We start from the raw sequence: 21,177 nt of genomic DNA on the forward strand, positions 1-21,177 counted from the left end.
ATAACAAAACAAATTGACAAAACCAATAGATCCAGCGTAGGCGAGACCTATTGCCTTTGACAATGCTTTTTATATCTAAGGTTCTCCGTCCCTTACTTGGTCTTTCACTTTTTTATTTCTTCCCTTCCCCTCTCTCTGTCCCACTGCTTCCGGCACCTCCCCCGATCTCAGAGGGTGGGATTGGAGTTACTTCCTTAGCTTGGATCCAGAGTCGACCTTCAATTTCAACTGAGGATGTACCTCATGTCTGGGATTTCATCATTGCTTGGTTTGAGTTGTTGGCGGACGTAGCTGTAAGATGTTTAACCCAGTAAAAAACAAGTCAAATAATAAATTAGAGTATTACTGTTGAGGTAGAGATGGACCTGGAAATCAGTTGGGTAACTGTTGAGCCACCTGGATCACCCATCGCGCGACATTAATGGAAGCCAGAACCCCAAGGATTGTGACAAGAAGTGCCAGCAGGGCTGTGGGGCTGAATGTGTCTGACCAAAGAGTTGCCAGTAAGATTCCCTATAGATTTAGCTGTTAGAGATCCGTGACTTAGAAATGTCAATCTTAATGTAAACACTTTGGAGTTATGTGGGCCTCAGCTATATGGGATAAGGTAATTGGAAAAATCTTTAGCTCTTCATGCAGAATTGTTAAGAAAAGCATTTTGAAAACCCTTAAAATGCTGTAAGTGTATGATGCTGGTAATATATCTGACCCTAACAGATTCTGCCTTTCTCCATGAGTAGAGATCTTCTCTACAAGTATGTTTTAAAGTGATAGAACTTAGTGGCCAAATTCAGTTTGAGTTGGGACAGTTAGAGAACCCAAATCAGCCACAGACTAATAATCTTTCCCAGAATCCTCTGAATTCTGGCATGCAGAGGGTCTCATTCTTGTGGCATAAACAACTATGTGCACATAGTTCAGTGCTTAAACAGAATGTGTTACACCTATAGCTGAATGATGGAAGGGGAGTGCATAGTAGTCCTTTGACTGACTATGAGAACCATTTTCATATACAGAATTCAGGTTGTACCCCTGTCAACCATCTGTTACAGTATTTAGTACAGGGGCTTAGCTTCCATTTGTGCAGCAGCTGCAGTGCACCGGGGCCCAGAGGCCCGAAGTCCCACTGAACGCTGATTGCTGTATTTTATATTTCAAACAGCAGCCATGAGGGCCCATTTCTTTCTTTGCATTAGGAACCATGACGGGCTAAGCTATTGGTTTAGTAAAGGGTCACAGAACATCTCCAGCTTACCCTACTACTTGGAGGGTATCGCTGCTTTAAAACAACTCTCCGAAATCTAGTTTTACCCCTCCTTCTGGACATCATTTCTGGAACACCAACATTCCCCTGACAAGAACATCTCTTTTTAGACCAGGCATGTCTCTTCCTCAGGGTATTAGTTTTAGAAGCCATTTTATAAATGTCTTTAAATTGGGGAAGCACTAAAATGAAGTCAAAACACAGCTTGGTTCAGTGAAAGCTTTATTCAATGGTATCTCTTCTTTAAAATTGTCTAAGAGGAGCTTTGGGAGCGGATTATACTGAGAGGAAAGTAGTGGGAGGGCAACGGCATGTGACGTAGAGAGGAATACAGGAAGGAAGAGAGATTTCAGAGAAGAGATTGGGGGGTTAAAGTTCGAGTGGAGGGTGTAGATACACAGCAGCAAGTTGGGTGGACGAAGAGGATGAGCTTGTCTTGGAGAGCTCTGCACGCATCGAGGACCCCGCCAGCAGCACATGGAATGGTCGCGTTGGCTAAGACGAAGGCGAGGTCAGTCCAGGAGGCCTGAGTCCGCGATGATGATCTTCTTGCTGGTTTTACCACTGTTGGAGCCGTAAGACTCCATCTTCCTCACCACGTCCATCCCTTCCACCACGTGGCCGAAGACCACGTGCTTCCCATTCAACCTGGTTTAGAGAAGAGAAGATAGATGAACCACATGGTCTAGGGTGGCAGGGTCCAAATAAATCAGTGCCCCACATTCATGAAAAAGGCACCATAAAGAGCAACCAACAGGTAGACGGCCCCTACCAATTACTCAAAACTACCATGTGTGAAGGAAATAGGATTCTGCAACCTCACCAAAGAAAGGTTTTTCTCACAGAAAAAAAATATTTGAGGTATACAACATATTCTTCTGAAAGAGCAGGCTTTCCCCCTTGTATCCTAACCACAGACCTTCTCTCAATGCCCTCATTCAGCAGAACTCACTCGTAGCCTTAATGAGCACGCCAAGGGACCACAGAAGTAGGCTGCCCCTGCGCAAATACTACAACAATCTCTCTTCAGTACTTTTTGCAACTTTACAGGGGCATCCCTCTGCCCTCCCTTTGGTTATGTCACCCCTAATAGGAGGCCTTCTATGAGATGCTCATCTGGGTGTTCCAGGACGAATCTCTCCTTACCTCATCCTAAAGGGCACTCTCAGAGTGGTGGTAACAGTCTGCCACCTAACATATAAGCAAAAGCGCTCCCATGAATGCAATAGTAGGTTGAACCAACTTTTTCCCACAATAATCCATATTTGTAATCCAGATTTGTAAAGCGCAAACGTATCACGCCTTAAGGTTTCAAGGTGCTAGGGGCCAGCGGGGAGATTAAGTGAGCTATTGCCAAAAGTCACATGATGCTGAGCTGAGCTGCCGCCTGCGCCGGGGATCAAACCCCGTGCTCCGGAGTCACATCTCTTCCTATACTGCAATGGTACTGCTCTAGTACTAAGTAAGGGGCCTCAAACATGTGAGGGCCCTTCTTTGATTACCCCATGCTACTGTTAAGTCGGTGCCCACACAATGTAAAGCGAGTGCCCCCCTCCTTAGCATGAGGGCATAGCCTACCTCGATCCATCCTCCAATGAGCTCAGAAAAACAGAAACTTGCTCTGCTGAAGGTGCTGTAGACCCCCGGATCTCAATGTACTCGATTTGCGATTACTGGTGTAGATTATACTGGCTGAAAGTACTACATTAAAAACATACATCCAGTACCACAGTCCAATATGAACCTTACTCACCTCCCAAGAGACTTCATTGCCTTCAACAGACCCTATGCGGACCTGACAATCACAGACCTTCACATGTTCCTCAACAGACTCCTTGAAACTCTCACACAGCCCCTCACAGACTCTTACACAGAGCTAAATAAAATGTCACAGATCATTAAAATAAATGCAGTAGCCATCAAAAAACTTTTCGTAGCCCCCAACAACATGCTAATTGCTCCCAATAGGCCCTCACTCACATAGTCTACCCTCAATATACCTTCACATAGTCCCAACAAACCTTCATAAATGCCCAACAGACTTCTGCTTAAGCCCAGCAAAGCTTCAAATACAACCAACAAAAATTCACATAGCCCCAACAGAATTGCCCACAGCCCCAACATATCCTCAGTAGCTCCGTACTGACCACGTTGTAGCGCCTAAAGCAGCCTCGCGTACCCTCACATGGCTCCCGACATACCTCCACGAGGCAACTACAGAACCCTTGATTTTCCCCTGCAGAAGCCCACATAGCCCCTAACAAACTCTCAGAGAGCGCTTCTACTCTCCTATAAACAACCCAGTAGACCTCCACAATAACCTCTAACAGGCCTCCCAGAGCAACCAAAAGACCCTGAGATAGCCCCAACAGACCTCACCTACCCATCAATAGACCCAAACATACTTTCTGTAAGACCTTCACATACACCCAACACATATATAAAAAACAAGCATAACCTAGCCCTGCTCACTCTCACATAGAAGCAAAAACACTCACCCAGACTCATCAGACCATCCTAAAGCTTTAAACAAATACACACATCACTCATAAACGACTCTACAAGTATTGTCAACTGATTCACCATTAATCCTCAAACTACATTCATATACCCACAAAAGGCCCATCATCATAGCTTGCAATAAAACCTCAGTCTCCAACAGACCCTCACACATACTTCCAACAAATCCTCACATATGCACCAGCAGACCCTGACAAAGCCTCTAGCAGACCACAATAAAGCTCCACGAAAACCTTTATAAGGTGTCCAATAGACATTCAAATAGCTCTCATCTGACTCTACGATCCCTCAAAACATCATGACGTACCAGACCACTCCAGGCTGCTGCAGGTGCTGGAACTCTCTCGTCTGCCCGGCAGGACACTCCAACTAAGATTTTACTGAACTGCCGCCCTGCCCAACAACGTGAATTATCACACTCACCAGTCAGTTTTGTGGGTGCAGATGAAGAACTGGGAGCCGTTGGAGTTGGGGCCGCCGTTGGCCATCGACAATACGCCAGGAGCATTGTGCTTCAGAGTGAAGTTCTCATCTGCAAACCTATTTCCGTAAATGGATCTGCCTCCTGTTCCATTGTGGTTCGTGAAATCGCCACCCTGTAGGGAAGGAATGACAGGCTGTGAGAAGATGACCTTGTATATGCTCTCCACTAATTAAAGTGGACACCTTGCACCAGTCCAAACAACCCTTATGGTGATTTAAGAGGTCAAAGATAAACTTAGAAAGCTATCCAAGTGGTAGATGTGAAGAGCAGCCTTCAGGCTTCGTCTTGAAGGACTGTTAAGCAGCTTGTTTTACCAGAATGTAACCTTATAGTATTGGTTAAATGAAAGGAGAACCACACAGCAGTTATAAAAATATGTATTTATTGATATAACACTTTCTAGTATGACACAGTATCTCTTACACAGAGATAATCACATAGCACACAATATGTAAGCTCAGAAATTACAGTAAATAGCACTAATACACAGTGGTTCCAAGGGGGGAACAAACCATATACTAAGAAAGTAGTATGAGAACCAGGACACGAGTCAAGACAGTGTTGAGAGGACGTAGAATTGCTGGGACCCCAAGGAACCACACAAGGTGAGTAGATAGGGACCCCACAGAGGACAGGTGCAGTATGGTAACACAACCTCGTGCTCCGTACTATTCTATGGGAAAGTTGCAGTTGAAGTTGTAGAGTTTAAGGACCCTTCCCAGTGGACTTTGAAGAAACCCAGTGGAAGATAGGAAGTTGGAGAGCCACCTCACCCGTGGATACTGAGGTACCCAAGTTACCTATCCCAGGGAAGCCGGGTGAATAGGTCTGAAGTGGCATCGGAAACTACTGCCAAACCCTGCGGAGGACTTCAAAGAAGAGCCGCTGCTGGACGATAGAAAAGTGTCCATTGGAATCCAAAGGTGAATTCTTGTTATAGAGTACCCAAAAGCAGAGGGTTTAGAGTCTGGGTCACTCATGGGTAACCAGGGGCTCGGTAGACAAATGCCCACCGATGTCAGGTGCTTCAGGTGTGTTGAAGGAGTTCTTGACTCTGCAGCCACGGGGACCAGGAGACGTTGAGGACAACCAGGAGCCAGATACGAGCTGTCCCATGAAGGATGTTGAATGCTGAGGGGTCAGTGTCCAGCGGGAGCACCAACAAGCCTTGGTAACGGCACCCCATTCAGAAGGTCAAGGATGGTTACGGTTCAAACCACCACGGTCCAGGAGACTCACCACAGCAAGGGGAGTCAGGGCCCGCCTGGAGCAACCAGGGGAGGCCAAGAAAAGCAAAATTGACCCTCAAGAGGACTCACAGGCCTGAGGGACAGGAATTGCGAGAGGACCTCGAGCGATTTCACCAAACAACAGCCCACGGAGCACTCGGTGTGAGGAGGCCAGAGTTCTTGGTAGGAAATGGTGACAGAGGTTGGGACTACTCGGAGCTCAGTGCACTTGTTCGGGAAACGCCAGCAAGCATATGTACTTGCAACTGTACGTGCACAGGGGGTTGGGTATTGCAGCCACCACAAGGGATTCTGAACCTCAAACTTGCTGAGAGGACAGCTCGGACCTCAAGAGACATAGAAACCCACCTCTTGTGTTACTGATGCCTTCGGAGTCCGTAGGAGCTCAGGGTCAGCAGAACAGACAGGAGTTGTTGTGCATGCAAATGCAGGGGACTGGCTCCTTCACTCCAAGGGACATATCGTTGGTTGTCCTTGATGCGCCACAGGTCCTGCACAAAGCCTGTATGGTGCACAGACGATGCTTCAGACTGAGAGGTAGACGAAGTCGGGTCCAAACGAAGTCCAGCGTGTCTAGATAGTCGATGTTCAGTGGTTTCTGGCTCAGAATGTTTCCCACGTCGAATCTAGGTTCCCATAGCTAGATAAGCCCTTTTGTACCCATGGGAGAAGGTTGGACAGATTCAGGGGACCTTCCCAGGGGAGGGTCTGGACAAGGGGGAGGTGACTCCCCTGTCCTTTATCCAGTTTTGTGCCAGAGCAGGAGTCAATGGCTCCCAGGACTGGTTTGAACTGCACTATGCACAGGGTCAGTAAATGTGCCCCTGATGCAGACTTTCAGTCACTTGCAAGCCCACCAACCCTGACCAAATACACTAAATCCTGTCTGGGAGGTGGTCACACCTCTCTGTGACAGGATGCCTATTGTTCTGCCTTCTCCTGCTCGAGCTTGGCTCATCAGCAGGAGGGCAGAAATGTGTCTCTTGTCTGCAGCAACCATTTTGTGCTGTACAGGACTAGAAGGCTGGTACCGGGAACACCGGGGACCCCACGAAGCTTACTTCTGAGGGGTGTAATCAGAGCTCCCACAATGGTTACCAGTGTGGGGTATGATTTCAACATGTTTGACACCAAACACAATAGGGTTTGTGTCAGCCATTTTAGAGTTGGTCATCACGCAGTCACTTAATGCCTCTCTATATGTCGTAAATGGCTGCCTCACTGACAACCCGGGATAATGGACTCCGTAGGCTGCAGGGGTGTCCTGCACATGCAGTGGCACACTCTCACTCAGAACCAAGCACCCTGCCTTCAGGATTGTTAAGGAATGCTATAGGGGGGACTTATAGATTTTAAGTGCAGTGACCATTAGATATAGTAAACCTATATCTCAAGTAAGTGGTGCATGCACCAACTTACACTGGCTGCAATGACTGACCTGTAGTTCCATTTTGCATTGCCTCTCATGGTTGGCATAATACATGCTTCAGCCCATGGGGTGCCTCTTGGGCACCTATGCCCTGGATACATGTGTACCATATACTAGGGACTGACAAGGGAATCCCAGTATCTGGAGTGTACCTAAGTATATAACATAACAGGTTAGGGAGAAAGGAGATATACTGTGGTCCTGATTAGCAGTATCCCAGTCAGACTAGTCAAAAACAGTATTATATTTAGCAAAAAGTGGGGGTAACCATAACAAGCAGATCCTACTTTCCTACATAGGTCAACTCACATTTCACCATGTATTACCCTAATGGGAACTGTTAGAAATGGGATCCCTGGCTGGCCAGGGCTTGCGCCAAAGTCAGTCAGAGACCACCACTCCTAAGTCAGGGCACGGGAGTTACACGCCAAGATAACCCCTGCTCACCCTCTAGGTAACGTGGCGCGAGCAGCAAGGCTAAACTTTGAGGCGATGTGAGTTAAGTATTTGCGCACGCACCCCAGCAACAACACCCAGGGCCCACCACAAAGGAAACTCCACACAAGGTTATATATAAAAATAGCCTTTGTATTATACCAAAACACATTAGATAAAAACACACACTTTACAATGTTCCAACAGGCACGGGCAGAATTTACAGGGGATATGTACAAGACAGGGCCACCAGGACCACTGTCAGGAATCAGCACTTTTAGAACTTAGCACTAGATAGAATTAGCACTTAGAACATAGAATATAAATCACTGTAGCATAAAATAGAACATAAAGCACACAACCAGTAATCACTGGTAACAGGTAAGTACCACCTACGCAATCCTAACCACCTTAGGAACAGGTCACGCAGGGAACCGGGACCTCACTAGCACCACCTGTACTAGCAAGAACAACCACCTAAGTATCACAATACCTGTAGGGGTATAAGCACATTACACATGATGCGTCACAACACATTCAGAGGTGTAGGGAAGGAAAACACATGATGCAGAACCTACATTCAGCGGTGTAAAAACAAGGCACATGACGCATAAAAACACATTCAGAGGTGCAGCAAAAGAACAATTGCGCCAAACTCGCATAAGTCACCACCTGTGACTGTCCATAGGCCACCTGGCCTCGCAAGGGCTGAAATGCCCTTAGTCCCAATGTCAGGCAGGCTAAACGTGGCAGTTGCCCACAAAGTGCTGGGCAACTGGTGCAAACAATGGGGCCACACGTTGGAGCCTCGCAGGCTCTGGCCACAAGGAAATGCCCCCTAGAGCCTCTCTGGGCTCTTAAAACAAATGTGGCGCTGATGAGCCCCTCTCAGGGCTCAAGAACAAAAAAATGCCCTCAAGAGCCTCTCTGGGCTCTTAAACAACCAAAGGTGCGGCGTGAGCCTCTCGGGGCTCTGAACACTGATTGCCCCCACGAGCCTCTCTGGCTCGTCAAACAAGAAATGCCGCTGAAAGCTGGAGTCCCCCCTCCTGGGGAACTCGTGGCACCACAATGCCGCCTGGAGCCTCCGTGGCTAGATAAAGAAAGGAATGCCCCTCTAGAGCCCTTGTGGCTCTACCACTACCAGGCCCTAGGTGCTGATGCTGGTCACTGTTCAGCGGGAAGGGAGAAGGGGGCCCAGGTCACGGGGCGGCACCAAAAGCGTGCCCAACACACCCCCCAACCGCCTCACTCAGAGCCCCACTCACCGCTCTCTGGCGGGTGCTCCCCGGGTCTCCAGGCTCCTTCCCAATCCTCGGCAGCTGCGGGGCTCTCCCCACACCACGGGCGCCCTGCTGCTGGACAGAAGGCTTCTCTCTCTCCTGGGCGAGTGCACCGGGGCACAGAATAGGCTCCTGCCTGCCCTGGTGCTCGTGCAGCCGCGACTTCTTCTGTGGGAGGCGGGGTAGGCTCCCGCCCTCCTACTTCCGGTTTCCGGTTGTCCCGCCCGGCCTGCCTGACTTCCTGGTCGCGGGCGGGCGGCGATGTTCGGTTTGTCCCGGGCTGCGGCGGTGATGCGGGGGGACACACGAGGGGTAGGCTCCCTCCAGAATTTAAATGTAAAGCGAGGTGACACTCGCTACAAAGGGAAATCCGCGACAATTTGGGGCAAATGCCGGGTGGGCACCGGCTCTGAGCACCAAGTGCTCCCAAGGCAAATACAGCGCTCTCAAGCGCTAGGGAGGCGAATCCCGCGGCCAATGCCGGGTGGGCACCGGCCTCCTGCAACAAAGCGCTCCCAAGCGCTATAAAGGCAATAAAGCGCTCCCAGGCGCTAGGGGTAAAAGTAAAGCGCTCCCAGGCACTAGGGGTAAAAGTAAAGCGCTCCCAAGCGCTGGGGGCAAAGACAAAGCTCCAGCCAGGTCTGGAGGTGGGCAGGGGGGCAAGGCTGGGCCCAGAGCCAGCTCACTGGGTCTCCAGGTAGGGAGACAATCCAAGTGGCAGTCCTCCTGGCCCCAGCAACAGCAGCAGCCCACTCAGGCAGGATCCTGGCAGAGAACAACTTGTAAGGGGACACAGCCCCTTCTTATACTACTAAATCCTTTGTCTGTAGGTGCAGGGTGGGGGAGAAACCAGTCGCAGCTGGTTTTGGAACACCCTTGATGGCTCAACCACCCTTTTCATTCACTGGCAGGGCTAGGGTCATCAGTCGCACCACAGGGGGCAGAGCCAGCATTGTGTGGGGAAAGCCCAGCACCATTCAGGAACCAGGTGCAGCCCCTCCCTCACATCAGCATGCTAATCTCACACTCACCACCGGGCAGACCCATCATGACTCATGGAGCCTGGCATCCCAGCCAGCTCCAGCCAATCACACGCCAGACACATTTTACACTAATATGCCAACTCCTAGAGGTGGCACTTCCGCACCAGACACAATCATGCCACATACATCATTGCGAAGCATTCAATCACACAAGTTCGCACATACCAAACTCGAGCATGCAAACCTCACGCATCAGGAACTACCAGGGACACAGACATTCCCCATGCATTCCTATGGGAGGGCAGGCCAACCTTACTCCATGCACTCAGAGTGCGCACACACTTTCCACTGGGACACAGTGAAAGTGCGCAGAAACCAAAAATCACTACCACCAACTCACATTCACAAAGCAAAAAGTTTAGGGGTGAACCTGCCAGAAGGGCCAAGTCCAACAGGAACCACCTGTGAAACCTGGCACACTGTACCTTACAGAAGCCATCTAAAAAACACACACAGCTGCACTAGACCCTTCAGGACCACCTTGAAAGCCTGACCTAAAATGACCTTGAAACACCTGAAACCTACCCCCAAAGTACCGTACAGGAAATGGAACCATGACCCATCTCTGAAATCTAACCAACAATACCCGATTTGAAAAGGAAACCTGGCCCAGCCAAAAACTCAACTTCCTGATACCCTAGAGGAAGCAAAAACGTATCCTAGCTCTAAAAAACAACCTTGGCCCAGAATAACACATATATAGGCTATCCAGTTTTAGGTTAAGACCTATAATAACTGATAAAATCATCTTGTTTTAAGTTTAAACCCATAATAACTGATGAAACCCCACCAAAAGGAAAATAGCCCTCACCAGTGTAAACATATAAACACTGAATAAAAACACCTTCATATCCACAAACTAAATGCCATTCAAAGAAAGGAAAAGGTGGCTGAAAGAGTCATTTATATTTCTTCTTGAAGGGGCCAATACAATGTAACTTTGCTATATAAGGCAGCAGCAACAAAGACTGGGCTAACATTATTCTGCTTGAGTTCTGTTGTTTAGGGATGTCACTACAATATTGTTTCTTCCTTTTGCTTTTTTCAGTTTTGTGGTCTTTGGTCTGACGATGCAGGGTTTAGTTCTGATTTAATTATTTAATAAACTGTAGAGAATCCAGAAATATCATAATCATATTTGATATTTTGGCTACACTTGATTCATTTACTGATAGGTAAAATGACTGGTTTCATAAGAATATTATCAATATGTACCATCACATTTACCCACAGACAAAGAATAGGTGAAACCCTTTGATACAGCAGCCCCCTTTTCTAGCAATTCAGCATTGATTGTAGGTGAATTGCCAAACACCCCAGGCTTTAAACTTACAATGCAAGGTGTGGTGACCGGTATATGTGAAAAGAGTGCTGTCACTAAGCATCTGGGTTGGTGATGAAAACATGACACCCGGCGTTTGGAAAACATTGAACGCCGTGGCACTTGGAATCCTGCTAAAAAAAGTTCTTAACAAGTTTAACAAAGATTGGAGTGATATTGTTTGTATTTGCATTAATTAAGCTACATATATGAAAAAGTTGTGTGAGCTGTCAAAATCGATACTTGAGCTGAAGCGCTTCCCTGTAAGAGATCCTTTCCAATTGCTAAATGGTATGCTGAAAGTATCTTTACAATTGTCAGAGTTCATTTCGAGTGCTATTGACTTTTAGTCCATTCTGGTGCACTGTTTCATTATGCGTGGGAACTAAAACACAAATATTTTTCATTTTGTGCTTTGTGTGGCATCAAAGAAAGAGTCATCCCAACTGTGTCATTCAGCTGGTGGTTCTGAATAGAGGCAGTGAATGCTATATTATTCATGTGGCTACCGTTTACATCATTTTTGCTTAGTGATAAGGCCAAAGGCAAGAAATGTGAGGATCTTTGGTCACATATTAATAGTGATGTGAAAAAGTACACTCTATTGCATTCTTAGATTTTACAGGAAAACATGACTGCTATAGTTGACATAATAAAAAAACTAGGGCCTGAAAACATCCTTGTCTACCAGGTGTTCAGCGTACTTGGTATAGATGTGAAACATCTCCTTGAGAGTAGGCTGGGCGACACCTTTAATGACTTTGGCACTGCAACATGTTTCATGTTAGAATTCTTGCCACTTAGTAAACAAACAAATGATGAGGAGCAATTCTTGAAAATTTATTTTATAGTGCATAAGAAATGACTTGCAATGATGCATCCCTTCACCAACCATGGATTTGAAGTCAATGAAGACTCATTAAGGTACTCTGCACAAGTTCAAGAACCCTTCCATGAAGGGGAATTTTTTCCAGACTTTGAAAAGTACTGCTTCATGTTTGACCACTTCAATAACTGAGGGCATATGCGCCCCGTTCAACGCATATGTTGCAGAACCTGTCCCAGAGAATCAAAATCTTCAGATGCACCAGTATTTGCATGGAAAGCTACGTTAGTGGCCAGAGTTAGAAAATTGTGTACTGGCTGTTTTGCAATTGCCCGTCTCAAGTGCCATGGTTGAGAGGGCCTTTTCACAGATAAACGTTTACAGGGGAAAGAAAGAACGAGCATACATGAAAAAAGACTCACTAAAGGAGTATTGTATGGTGTACTACAATAAGTTTGATTTGTAAAAATGTATTTGGACCTCATATACCCTGTACGCACACTGTCTATACACATGCACTATCAGTGCAGAAAGCAAGCAATAATAAAAGCAAAACATTCCATAAACACCAGAAAAACACTGTTTCTGTTGTATTTAATGGTGTGAAAATATGTAACCACTGATTACCACTTTTTGAAGTTATTGAAAACCCTGAAAAAATCCCACCAGAATTTACCAAAATAGGAACTGAAAACAGGAAAGTCCACAGATACACAAGACCCGACCAAAATATGCCAGAATAACCTGTCACAAACCCTTCAATGCCTCAGAGAAACTATCTGCAAGACCTTCTCTAAAAGTATACCGAAATAAAAAACCTCTAAAATCTGCCCCTCTGTACCGTACCCTCATATTCTAGAAACCTCACCCTCAAATACTGTAGAAACCATCCCGGAAACCTGCAGCAGGTACTTCCTGAAAATGCTTGCGTTGATAGTTTAAAACTTTTAGGTGCTAGCCACAAGTCGCAACTCCCCCTCACTGGTTACAGCTATGGAATGGTCTCGTGTCCCTTTCCCTTTATTCTTTGTATATATTTGATTCTGGTACCTGCCAGCTCTTGGTAGAAGTTCTAAACAGAACCAGAACTTTGACATTACTCATCTGCTGGGTGCTGGGATGGTACTGTGCCATTGAAGATTAAACTCCTGTTTGCTTACTCCTGGACTCATATATCTTATTTTAGAATCTTACACTGGCGACAAGTAACTTCAAGGTACTGGCTACTTATTTTGGCACAAGAGCGGTACCACTACAATTGGGATACTTTCGTGTGGAAATGTTCCTGGATTGGTTGGATATTGTGGAGAACTTACAACATTACAACTATACGAGGATTTGAAAAGGACTTCCACTATTCAAGACAAGGATTTATGTGAGATATTTTTTACTACTTTGTAATAATTAATTTGTTTCCTTAGCACAATATTCAAAAGCCCAACGACAGCTCACGCGGCTTTGTTTATGCGACACCTTATCTCATCATCTCCAAACTCCTGACGTTGCGCAGTCATGTCTAAGGTATGTTTTTCTTCTGAGATTGCATGCTAACACGAGAAGTCCTTTCCACGCATGCACCATCACGCTGATTGACATGGCAACCCTCCGCCATATTCATTGGGAATTCCAATTGCATAATCACGCTGACACATGCTGGTTGCGTGGCAAGGCACCGCCATTTTTGTTTGAGTTTTTGTTTGCAGGAACACACTGATACACGCTTGTTACGAGACAACCTTCAAGCGTTGTTTCGGAACTGAATATACACGTCTCTTCACGCCGATATGCACGCCTGATGAAAAAAAACGAGTTTGTGCACGGCTCGTGACATAATTATCTATGTACTTTTATGCCGACGTGCACAGCAGCCCAACTGCCTTCACGTGAGTTAAATTGTCATGTATCTTCACATCGTTTGTTTACACCACTTGCTATTATTACACTGTTGTGCACTACTGGGAAACTTAAGTGCACCGTTTTTTACACGCAGATGTGCACGGCTGGAAATCAAACTGTATTTGTGTAATTATTTGCTTCTAAGGTGCATTTTACTCTAATTTTTTGACCATCACTTAGGACAGATATTACTTTATATTTTCACTCACTCAGTTTCAATAATTTCCAGTGCGAATATGCAGTCAGAACCTCCTGCAAAATGTTTACAAGCGTAGGGTGATCCTCCCATTCCTTGGTCTAGATGGAAGGAAGAATTTGTAACATATATGAAAGCAATTGATGGGGACAGGATGGGAAATGAAAGGGAAAAAAATAGTTTACTACACTGTTTGGGTTCAGAGGGTCAAGCAGTTTTTAGGACTTTACCAACTGTCCAACAGGATTTAAGTAGTTTTGAAGACGCCCTAGCCCGAATGGAGAATAGATTTACACCTACAGCAAGTATTTTATACTCGTGCACAAAGGGAAAATAAATCCTTTGATGATTTTTGACTGGCCTTAGAGCGCTTGCTATTGCATGCAATTTTGGGTTTATCTGTGATGAGATGATCAGGGAACACATTATTGTGAATGTCAAGAGTAAAAAAAACACAAGAACAACTTTGGGTGTTGGGTAATCCCAATTTGCATAATACTATTGCTAATGCCAAAGCTTTCGAACAATCTAAAAGACGGATGAAGACTGTTGAAGAGGTGGGATCTAAAAGTGAGAAGAGTTTAGACAATGTGTGTGTGGTGAATACTCCTCACAAGTTACCTCAACCAGGGAATAAAACTGGCAAAAATATAATTTGCTATAGGTGTGGTAGTTTCAGCCATGTAGCATCAGTTCCACATTGTCCAGCTATAGGTAAGGAATGCGTTAAGTGAGGCAGGATTGGTCATTTTGCTCGAGTATGCAAGGAGGACAAGAAGAAAGTCCTTAGTGGAGGAAGGGCGTTTCCCATGAAATCTAATGAAGTGTGTGAGATGTGTGTGTGACCAAGACTGTTTATCCACTCAAGAAACTGGTATTGTTGTATCTGTTGATGGGGAAGGTGAAGTTAAGAAATCTACTGGATGTATTGTTACGTTCCTGGAGAAAGATTTGGAACTCATGGCTGACTCGGGGTCACCATGTTCAATTATCACACAAAATTATTTCAATGAGAAATTCAAAGGAATTTTAGCCAAGAGTGATTTGTGCACCTCTGATGTTATAGCACAAAGTTTTGATGGTTCCATAATAGATTTAATGGTTTTGTAGCTTCCGATGTTTCCTTCAAAGGGAAAACTGCATTTATCAAATTGTATGTGGCTAAGAAGGGTGTTAATGTCCTGGGTTGGAGAGACCAATGGAAATTGGGAATAATACTCAATCCTTGCAGTGAAGAACCTGTTTTGGTAGTAGAAGACAACACAAGTGGAAAATAAATTGAGGGTGAATTTACTGAGGTTTTTTTCTGAAAAGGTGGGAAAACTAAAAGGTTTTACGCATTTAATCAAGTTTATACAAGGAGAATTTCCAGTTAAACAAAGCTCAGGAATGTTCCTATTAATGTGAGAGATGAGTTGAGTGGTGTTCTTGAGGAGATGTTGAAAGGAGGTATTATAGAGGAAGTGGAATCGTCAGAGTGGGTTTCTCCGATTGTTTTAGCACGCAAAGCTGACAAATCTCTGAGGTTATGCATTGATCTTAGAGCCTTAAATGCTAATATTTTGGTGGACTGTCACCCCTTACCAAGTATTAATGAGGTGGTGAGCATGCTTGGAGGTGCCACCAAATTTTCTACACTTGATCTTCCTTCTGCATATCATCAAATCGAACTGGCAGAAGAATTGCGTCACATGACTGCTTTCATCACTCCTCAGGGTTTGTATCAAGTTACAAGGATGCCTTTTGGACTCGCATCGGCGGCATCTGTCTTCCAAAGGTCTATGAGGCAAATTTTCAAAGTGATGGAAGCTTTCGTGAAGTGTTTTCAGGATGACATTCTTATATTTTCTTCTGATAAAGCAGTACATTCTAGTCATCTGAAGAGTGTGATGTTTTGAGAGAACATGGTTAGACATGTAAGTAGAATAAATGCAACTTGTACCAAGATTCAGTGGGATAACTGTAACACACATTGTCGAAAGAAGGAGTTGTACCTAAAAAATCTCTTGTTGAAGCAATTCTTAAAGCCCCTGCTCTAGATTCAAGAGATACACTTCTATCTCTTTCAGGTCTCTGCAAGTACTACAGTAAGTTTATAAAGAATTTTGCTTCCAAGATGGAACCCTTGAGAGAATTAATAAGAAAGAACATGGAGTTTGTGTGGGGAGAAAGACAGCAACAAGCCTTTGAAAGCATCAAGGCTGAGATGGTGACAGCTCCCACTTTAAAACCATACTGTATCAATAAGAATTGCATAATTACAGATGATGCAAGTTTATATGGTTTGGGGGGAGTGTCACAACGTGCTGGTAAAGAAGAGTGGACGTAGCATTCGGTTCTCGTACACTTAATGAAACTGAGAGGCGCTATGCAGTTATTGAGAGAGAGTTACCAGCTTGTGTTTGGGCGGACAGACCACAAGCGCTTGTAACCATTTTGTCCTCTGGGGGTGGTCAGAAAGCTACGGAACGCATAGCAAAGTTAATGTCTCGCTTCCAAGAGTACAATTTTCTAGTGGAATACGTGCCAGGAAAAATGAATGTGACAGCAGATTGTCTTTCCAGGTTGCCTTGTAACATAGGTGAGGAGAGGGGCGATGAGGAGATTGTTGCCAGTATTGAGGAAGTGGTGTCAGGGAGGTCTGGTACTATTACGGAACAGAGGTGGAGAGATGCCATAGAGTGTGATAATTTGCTTCTTAAAGTTACGGAGTATGTGAGAGAAGGATGGCCTCCTAAGGGAGAAATCTCTGTAGATTTGTTTCCATTTTAGGAAGTCTCAGGTACACTGGAAATGAAGGGAGATCTTGTTTTCAGGCAAAGTAAATGCATACCACCTGTATCTCTTCAAGATCATATTTTGGCTTTGGCTCACGAGGGTCATCTGGGAATGTCCTCCATAAAGAGATTGGTTAGAACTGTTATCTGGTGGCCAGGGTTGGACAGATTTGTGGAGAGAGTAGTAAGGGAATGCTCTGATGGTGCCAGCAGTGAAAAGATGCTGAAAATTAATCCTGCTTCTTTAGTTCCTGTGGAATGGCCTTTGTTTCCGTGCCAAAAAGTGGGTTTTGACATTTCGGGACCATTACATTTTTTGCCTTGTGATTGCAGATTTGCTTTAGTAATGATCGATTATCATTCAAAGTGCGCTAGCGCAGGTGAGGTTCGCAGAAGGTTCTGTGTCGCTCTACAGAAGTACACTTGAAAGTTGTTGTGAACTTATTTACATGCGGTGCTTGGAGGTGGAGAGATCACCCACTCCCCAGTTGGATGACCAAAATCACCCAGTTTATATAAAATATTGGTTTCCCCAGCACACGTTAATGTCAACATATATTACATAAATAACACATATCAACAATTCTTGTATTTCTTTGTATTTGTTAGGTTTATTCTCATATGTTCTTGTTTAGTTATTTTTTTAGCCTCTTTTTAGCCAACACGTGTTTCGCCGCCCATGGCTGGTGGCCGTGACTTCTTCAGGGCTTAAAGATACAAGCATATGTATTTGCTACTAGAACAGGATCGGTTTCTTTCTAACACTTTGAAGTATAGGTGACATATGTGTCTACATCAATCTTACTTTTCATTCAGGTGACTTTTTGTATGTGGCAACCTATGCACATTGGTTATATCATACAGTAGTGGATATACAGCAAAGAAAGTTATATCCCCGGAAAGAATTTGAATCCAAATTATTGCGAACATTCTTGTTATTTGGCAGATTTTATCTTCGATTATTTTATCTATGTCATATTTATCGAACAGCCGGCTTAGTTTAGACATTTGTATTAACATCTTTGAATTCATTTCTATTCGCTTCATACATTAGTTTTCATTTATCTTTTTATTTTTTGTATTTTACATTTGTCTTGGAAATGTGCTCCTTTGATGAGATCAAGTGTGTGCCTATGTGTTTTGTCTAAGTAATATCAATCAAGCATTTCGTACAACCTAGTATTTGTTGACTTGTGACCCACCCTAAAATCATATAGTATACCTGTTTCGTTGGTATGTTTTTTTGGTAATTCTGAGTGTGGTGGAAACAAATATTTTAATTCGCTCACAACAAATCAATACACTAGGTGATGACATTTCCACGCATTGTTTGTGCGCTGTACACTTTTATCAATAAAACTGCATGTCTGTGCAAATGTAATGGTCATTTCAATTGAATATGTGTTGTCTGTTATTGGAGTGCGCTACCAAACCATACATAGTCAAATTTACCCCACTCCACTCTACTCTGCACCCTTCCATGCCACTACACTCTACTATGTACCACTTCACCCTATGCCACTCCATGCCATTCCACACTGCATTCTACATCACTCAACTCTACTCCATTGCACGCTACGTCACTTTACTGCACACCACTCTAGCCACTGCACTGTACACCAGTGCACTCTACTCCACTCTGCTATACACCATTGCACTCTATGACACTCTAGTCTGTGACACTGCGTACTCTGCCACTAAACTCTACGCCACTCAACTCTACGCCACTGCACTCTGTCACTCTACTCCACTATGTGCTGCTCCACTCTATGCCACTAAAATCTACTCAGTACCACTCTACATCACTGCACTCTACGCCAAAGGACTCTACACAACTTTACTCAAAGCCAATGTGCTCAATGCTAATCTACTCTGCACCACTACACTTTATGCCACTTCACTCTAGTCCACTCTACGGCACTTCCAAACACTCCATTCCACTTTCACGCTCTACTCCATTAAACGCTACTCCACTCTATGACAACCTACTCCACTCTATGCCACTCCATGCTACCACCCTCTACTCTACTCTAAGCCCCTCTACAACACAACTCCACTCTACTATGCTCTACAGAACTCCCTCTCTTCCACGCCATACTACTATGCTCCACTATACTCTACAACACACTACTCCACTCCACTGCTTCACTTTACGCCACTCCACTCTGATAGTCTATTCCACTCCACTCTACCCCACTCAACTCTACAATGCTCTACTTCACTCTTAGCCATTCCACTGTCCTACACTACTCCATTTTATGCGACTCCACTCTACAACAAACTACTGTGCTCTACATCACTCTACTCTACAACACTCTACTCCACTGTATGTGACACCCTCTATAACACTCCACTCTGCTCTACACCATTACTGTCTTTGCCACCCCACTCTTCAACACCCTCCTCCACTCTGACACTCTACATCACTCTGACACTCCATGCCCCTCAACTCTATACCCTTCCACTCTATGGCACTCTACTCCCTCCACGACACTCCACAACACTCTACACCACTCCATGACACTACACTTCACTCCACGCTACCCAAGTCTACTCAACACCACTCTATGCCACTCCAAGCCACTTTACGACCCTCCACTTCACTCCACTCCAGTCTCCTTTATCCCACTAACTTTTATTCATACTAAACACCAGCCACACTGGTGTACAACATGGCTAAAACATATTCGCAAAGTCAATAGGTCTTGCATAGGCGAGACCTATTGGCATTGCCAATGCTTGTTTAGGAAAGGCAAGTCATGGTGCACTAGTTACTTCAAACCTCCTTCCCTACCTTTATAATGAATCGTCTTTTGATGCATATGTTTCTTGTAAATTTGCACTTAAAGAATATACATGCCCCTATATTCTTAGGAAATCATTGCTGATCCCCAAAGGCCCGGATCCAAACCCAAATATTACTGTGTAATACCTTCAAAAGAACAATGGGGGCCTAAGCGGGACTACAAAGCAGTACCATGCTCACCTGGCACATGAAACTCGGGATAATCCGATGAAAGATGGAACCCTTGTACCCAAAACCAAAGTCTCCAGTGCACAGCTTCAGGAAGTTCTCTATTGGAATAAAAAAGAAATCATCAATATTGACTACTCAGGAAGTCGATGGAACCTTCCATTTCATCTGCTGACCTAGGGAAGAAAGGTCAGCAAAGGTTTCCACAGTATTGATTAGGTCATATAAGTACCAGGTTTTGGTGCATACAACTCAAGTTGGGAAATTCCCAACTTCTTAAAAACTCCTTTCATCTCGATAAGACAAATGTTTGGGCACCTAAAATATGTAACACTAGCATATGTATGTATGTGGTATCTCTATAGCTCAAACCTAGGCAAAAGGCAGTAAATTGCTGTACAGAGACAAAGATGAGCATAAGGTCATCCATTGATAAGATAGGTAGATGGTCTGTGAACTGTTAATGCCTTGCATTGGATTGTTCTTTAAATAGGTGTGTCTTCAACTCTTTCGTAAACTGGGACAGATGTAGGCCAGTCCTGATGTAGAAGGGACATACATATGTAAGACATTTCACATGTGGAAATTCAGTGGTAACACTATGCTCACTGCTGCAAAATGCTTCCATGTCAACCCTGACACATCAAGCCAGGCTTAACATTTCAGCCAGAAGCACATTGCATGCTCAGATTTTTGTGCCCATACTTGCAATGCTTAAAGCTAAACTGCAAATCCCAGAATACCTCTCACTGCTGGCAACAAAGCTGAAGATGACTCAGGTCACAGGGGGTTCTATGGCACGTGTGTGTGTTCACTTTGATGCATTTTTCCAAGGACACATGTGAGATGCAGAGTCACTAAAGGGAAAAAATGGGGGCAAATGTATCATGGTTTTGCGTCGCCCTTTGCCAGTAATATTTATGAAGCCACGAAAGGCCATCTTGCATGGCCCAGTATGGCTTGATAAATCTAGAGTAAGGCAATGCAGTTAATTTATTCTGCCCCAGGGAGACGTTCCATGGGTGGAGTATAGGTGTTCCCACGCATACATCCATGGATTTTGGTGTATTACCAGATTTACCACAACTGGTAGACCTAGGAATGCGTCAAAGTGTTATGCCTCCGCAATTGAGGCGTAACGAGGAGAAATATTTTGTATTCCTCCTCGTTTTTCCCTCTCTCTATGTGTGCTGCATTCTACAGCAAAAATAGAAAGAGGAAAATGCCTCTATGGATTGTTTTTGTGCAGGAAGGTGCCTCTTCCTTCACAAAAACAATCATGGCTGCAATGCAGGGACACTTGCACCACAGCACACTGAGGGGCCTGCGTTGACACTAGATAGCACATTGTGCGCCAGCGCAAGAAAGAAATGTAAAAAACAGGCCATTCCTGCCCTTTCACGCAGCACAGCGCAGCAAGGTGGCTTGCTGTGCTGCGTGAAATAATGATAAATCTGCCCTGTGGTGTTTATGTCATGT

The 21,177-nt window shown here is 44.8% G+C and overlaps 1 protein-coding gene across 1 annotated transcript in view; it reads right to left on the reverse strand.

Annotated features, from left to right (window-relative positions):
• Nucleotides 1–1,473: 1,473 nt before the first annotated feature.
• Nucleotides 1,474–21,177, reverse strand: part of LOC147679856 (peptidyl-prolyl cis-trans isomerase F, mitochondrial-like) — a 114,073-nt gene continuing 94,369 nt past the window's right edge. The window contains exons 3-5 of the mRNA XM_086944760.1: nt 19,711–19,799; nt 4,208–4,380; nt 1,474–1,912 (exon numbers count right to left, since the gene is read on the reverse strand). Coding sequence (XP_086800886.1) covers nt 1,777–1,912; nt 4,208–4,380; nt 19,711–19,799 — 398 coding nt within the window. The 3' untranslated portion in view covers nt 1,474–1,776. The remainder of the gene's footprint in view (nt 1,913–4,207; nt 4,381–19,710; nt 19,800–21,177) is intronic.

The sequence above is a fragment of the Lissotriton vulgaris genome, chromosome 11, assembly GCF_964263255.1.
Source record: "Lissotriton vulgaris chromosome 11, aLisVul1.2, whole genome shotgun sequence".
Classification (NCBI taxonomy): Eukaryota; Metazoa; Chordata; class Amphibia; order Caudata; family Salamandridae; genus Lissotriton; species Lissotriton vulgaris.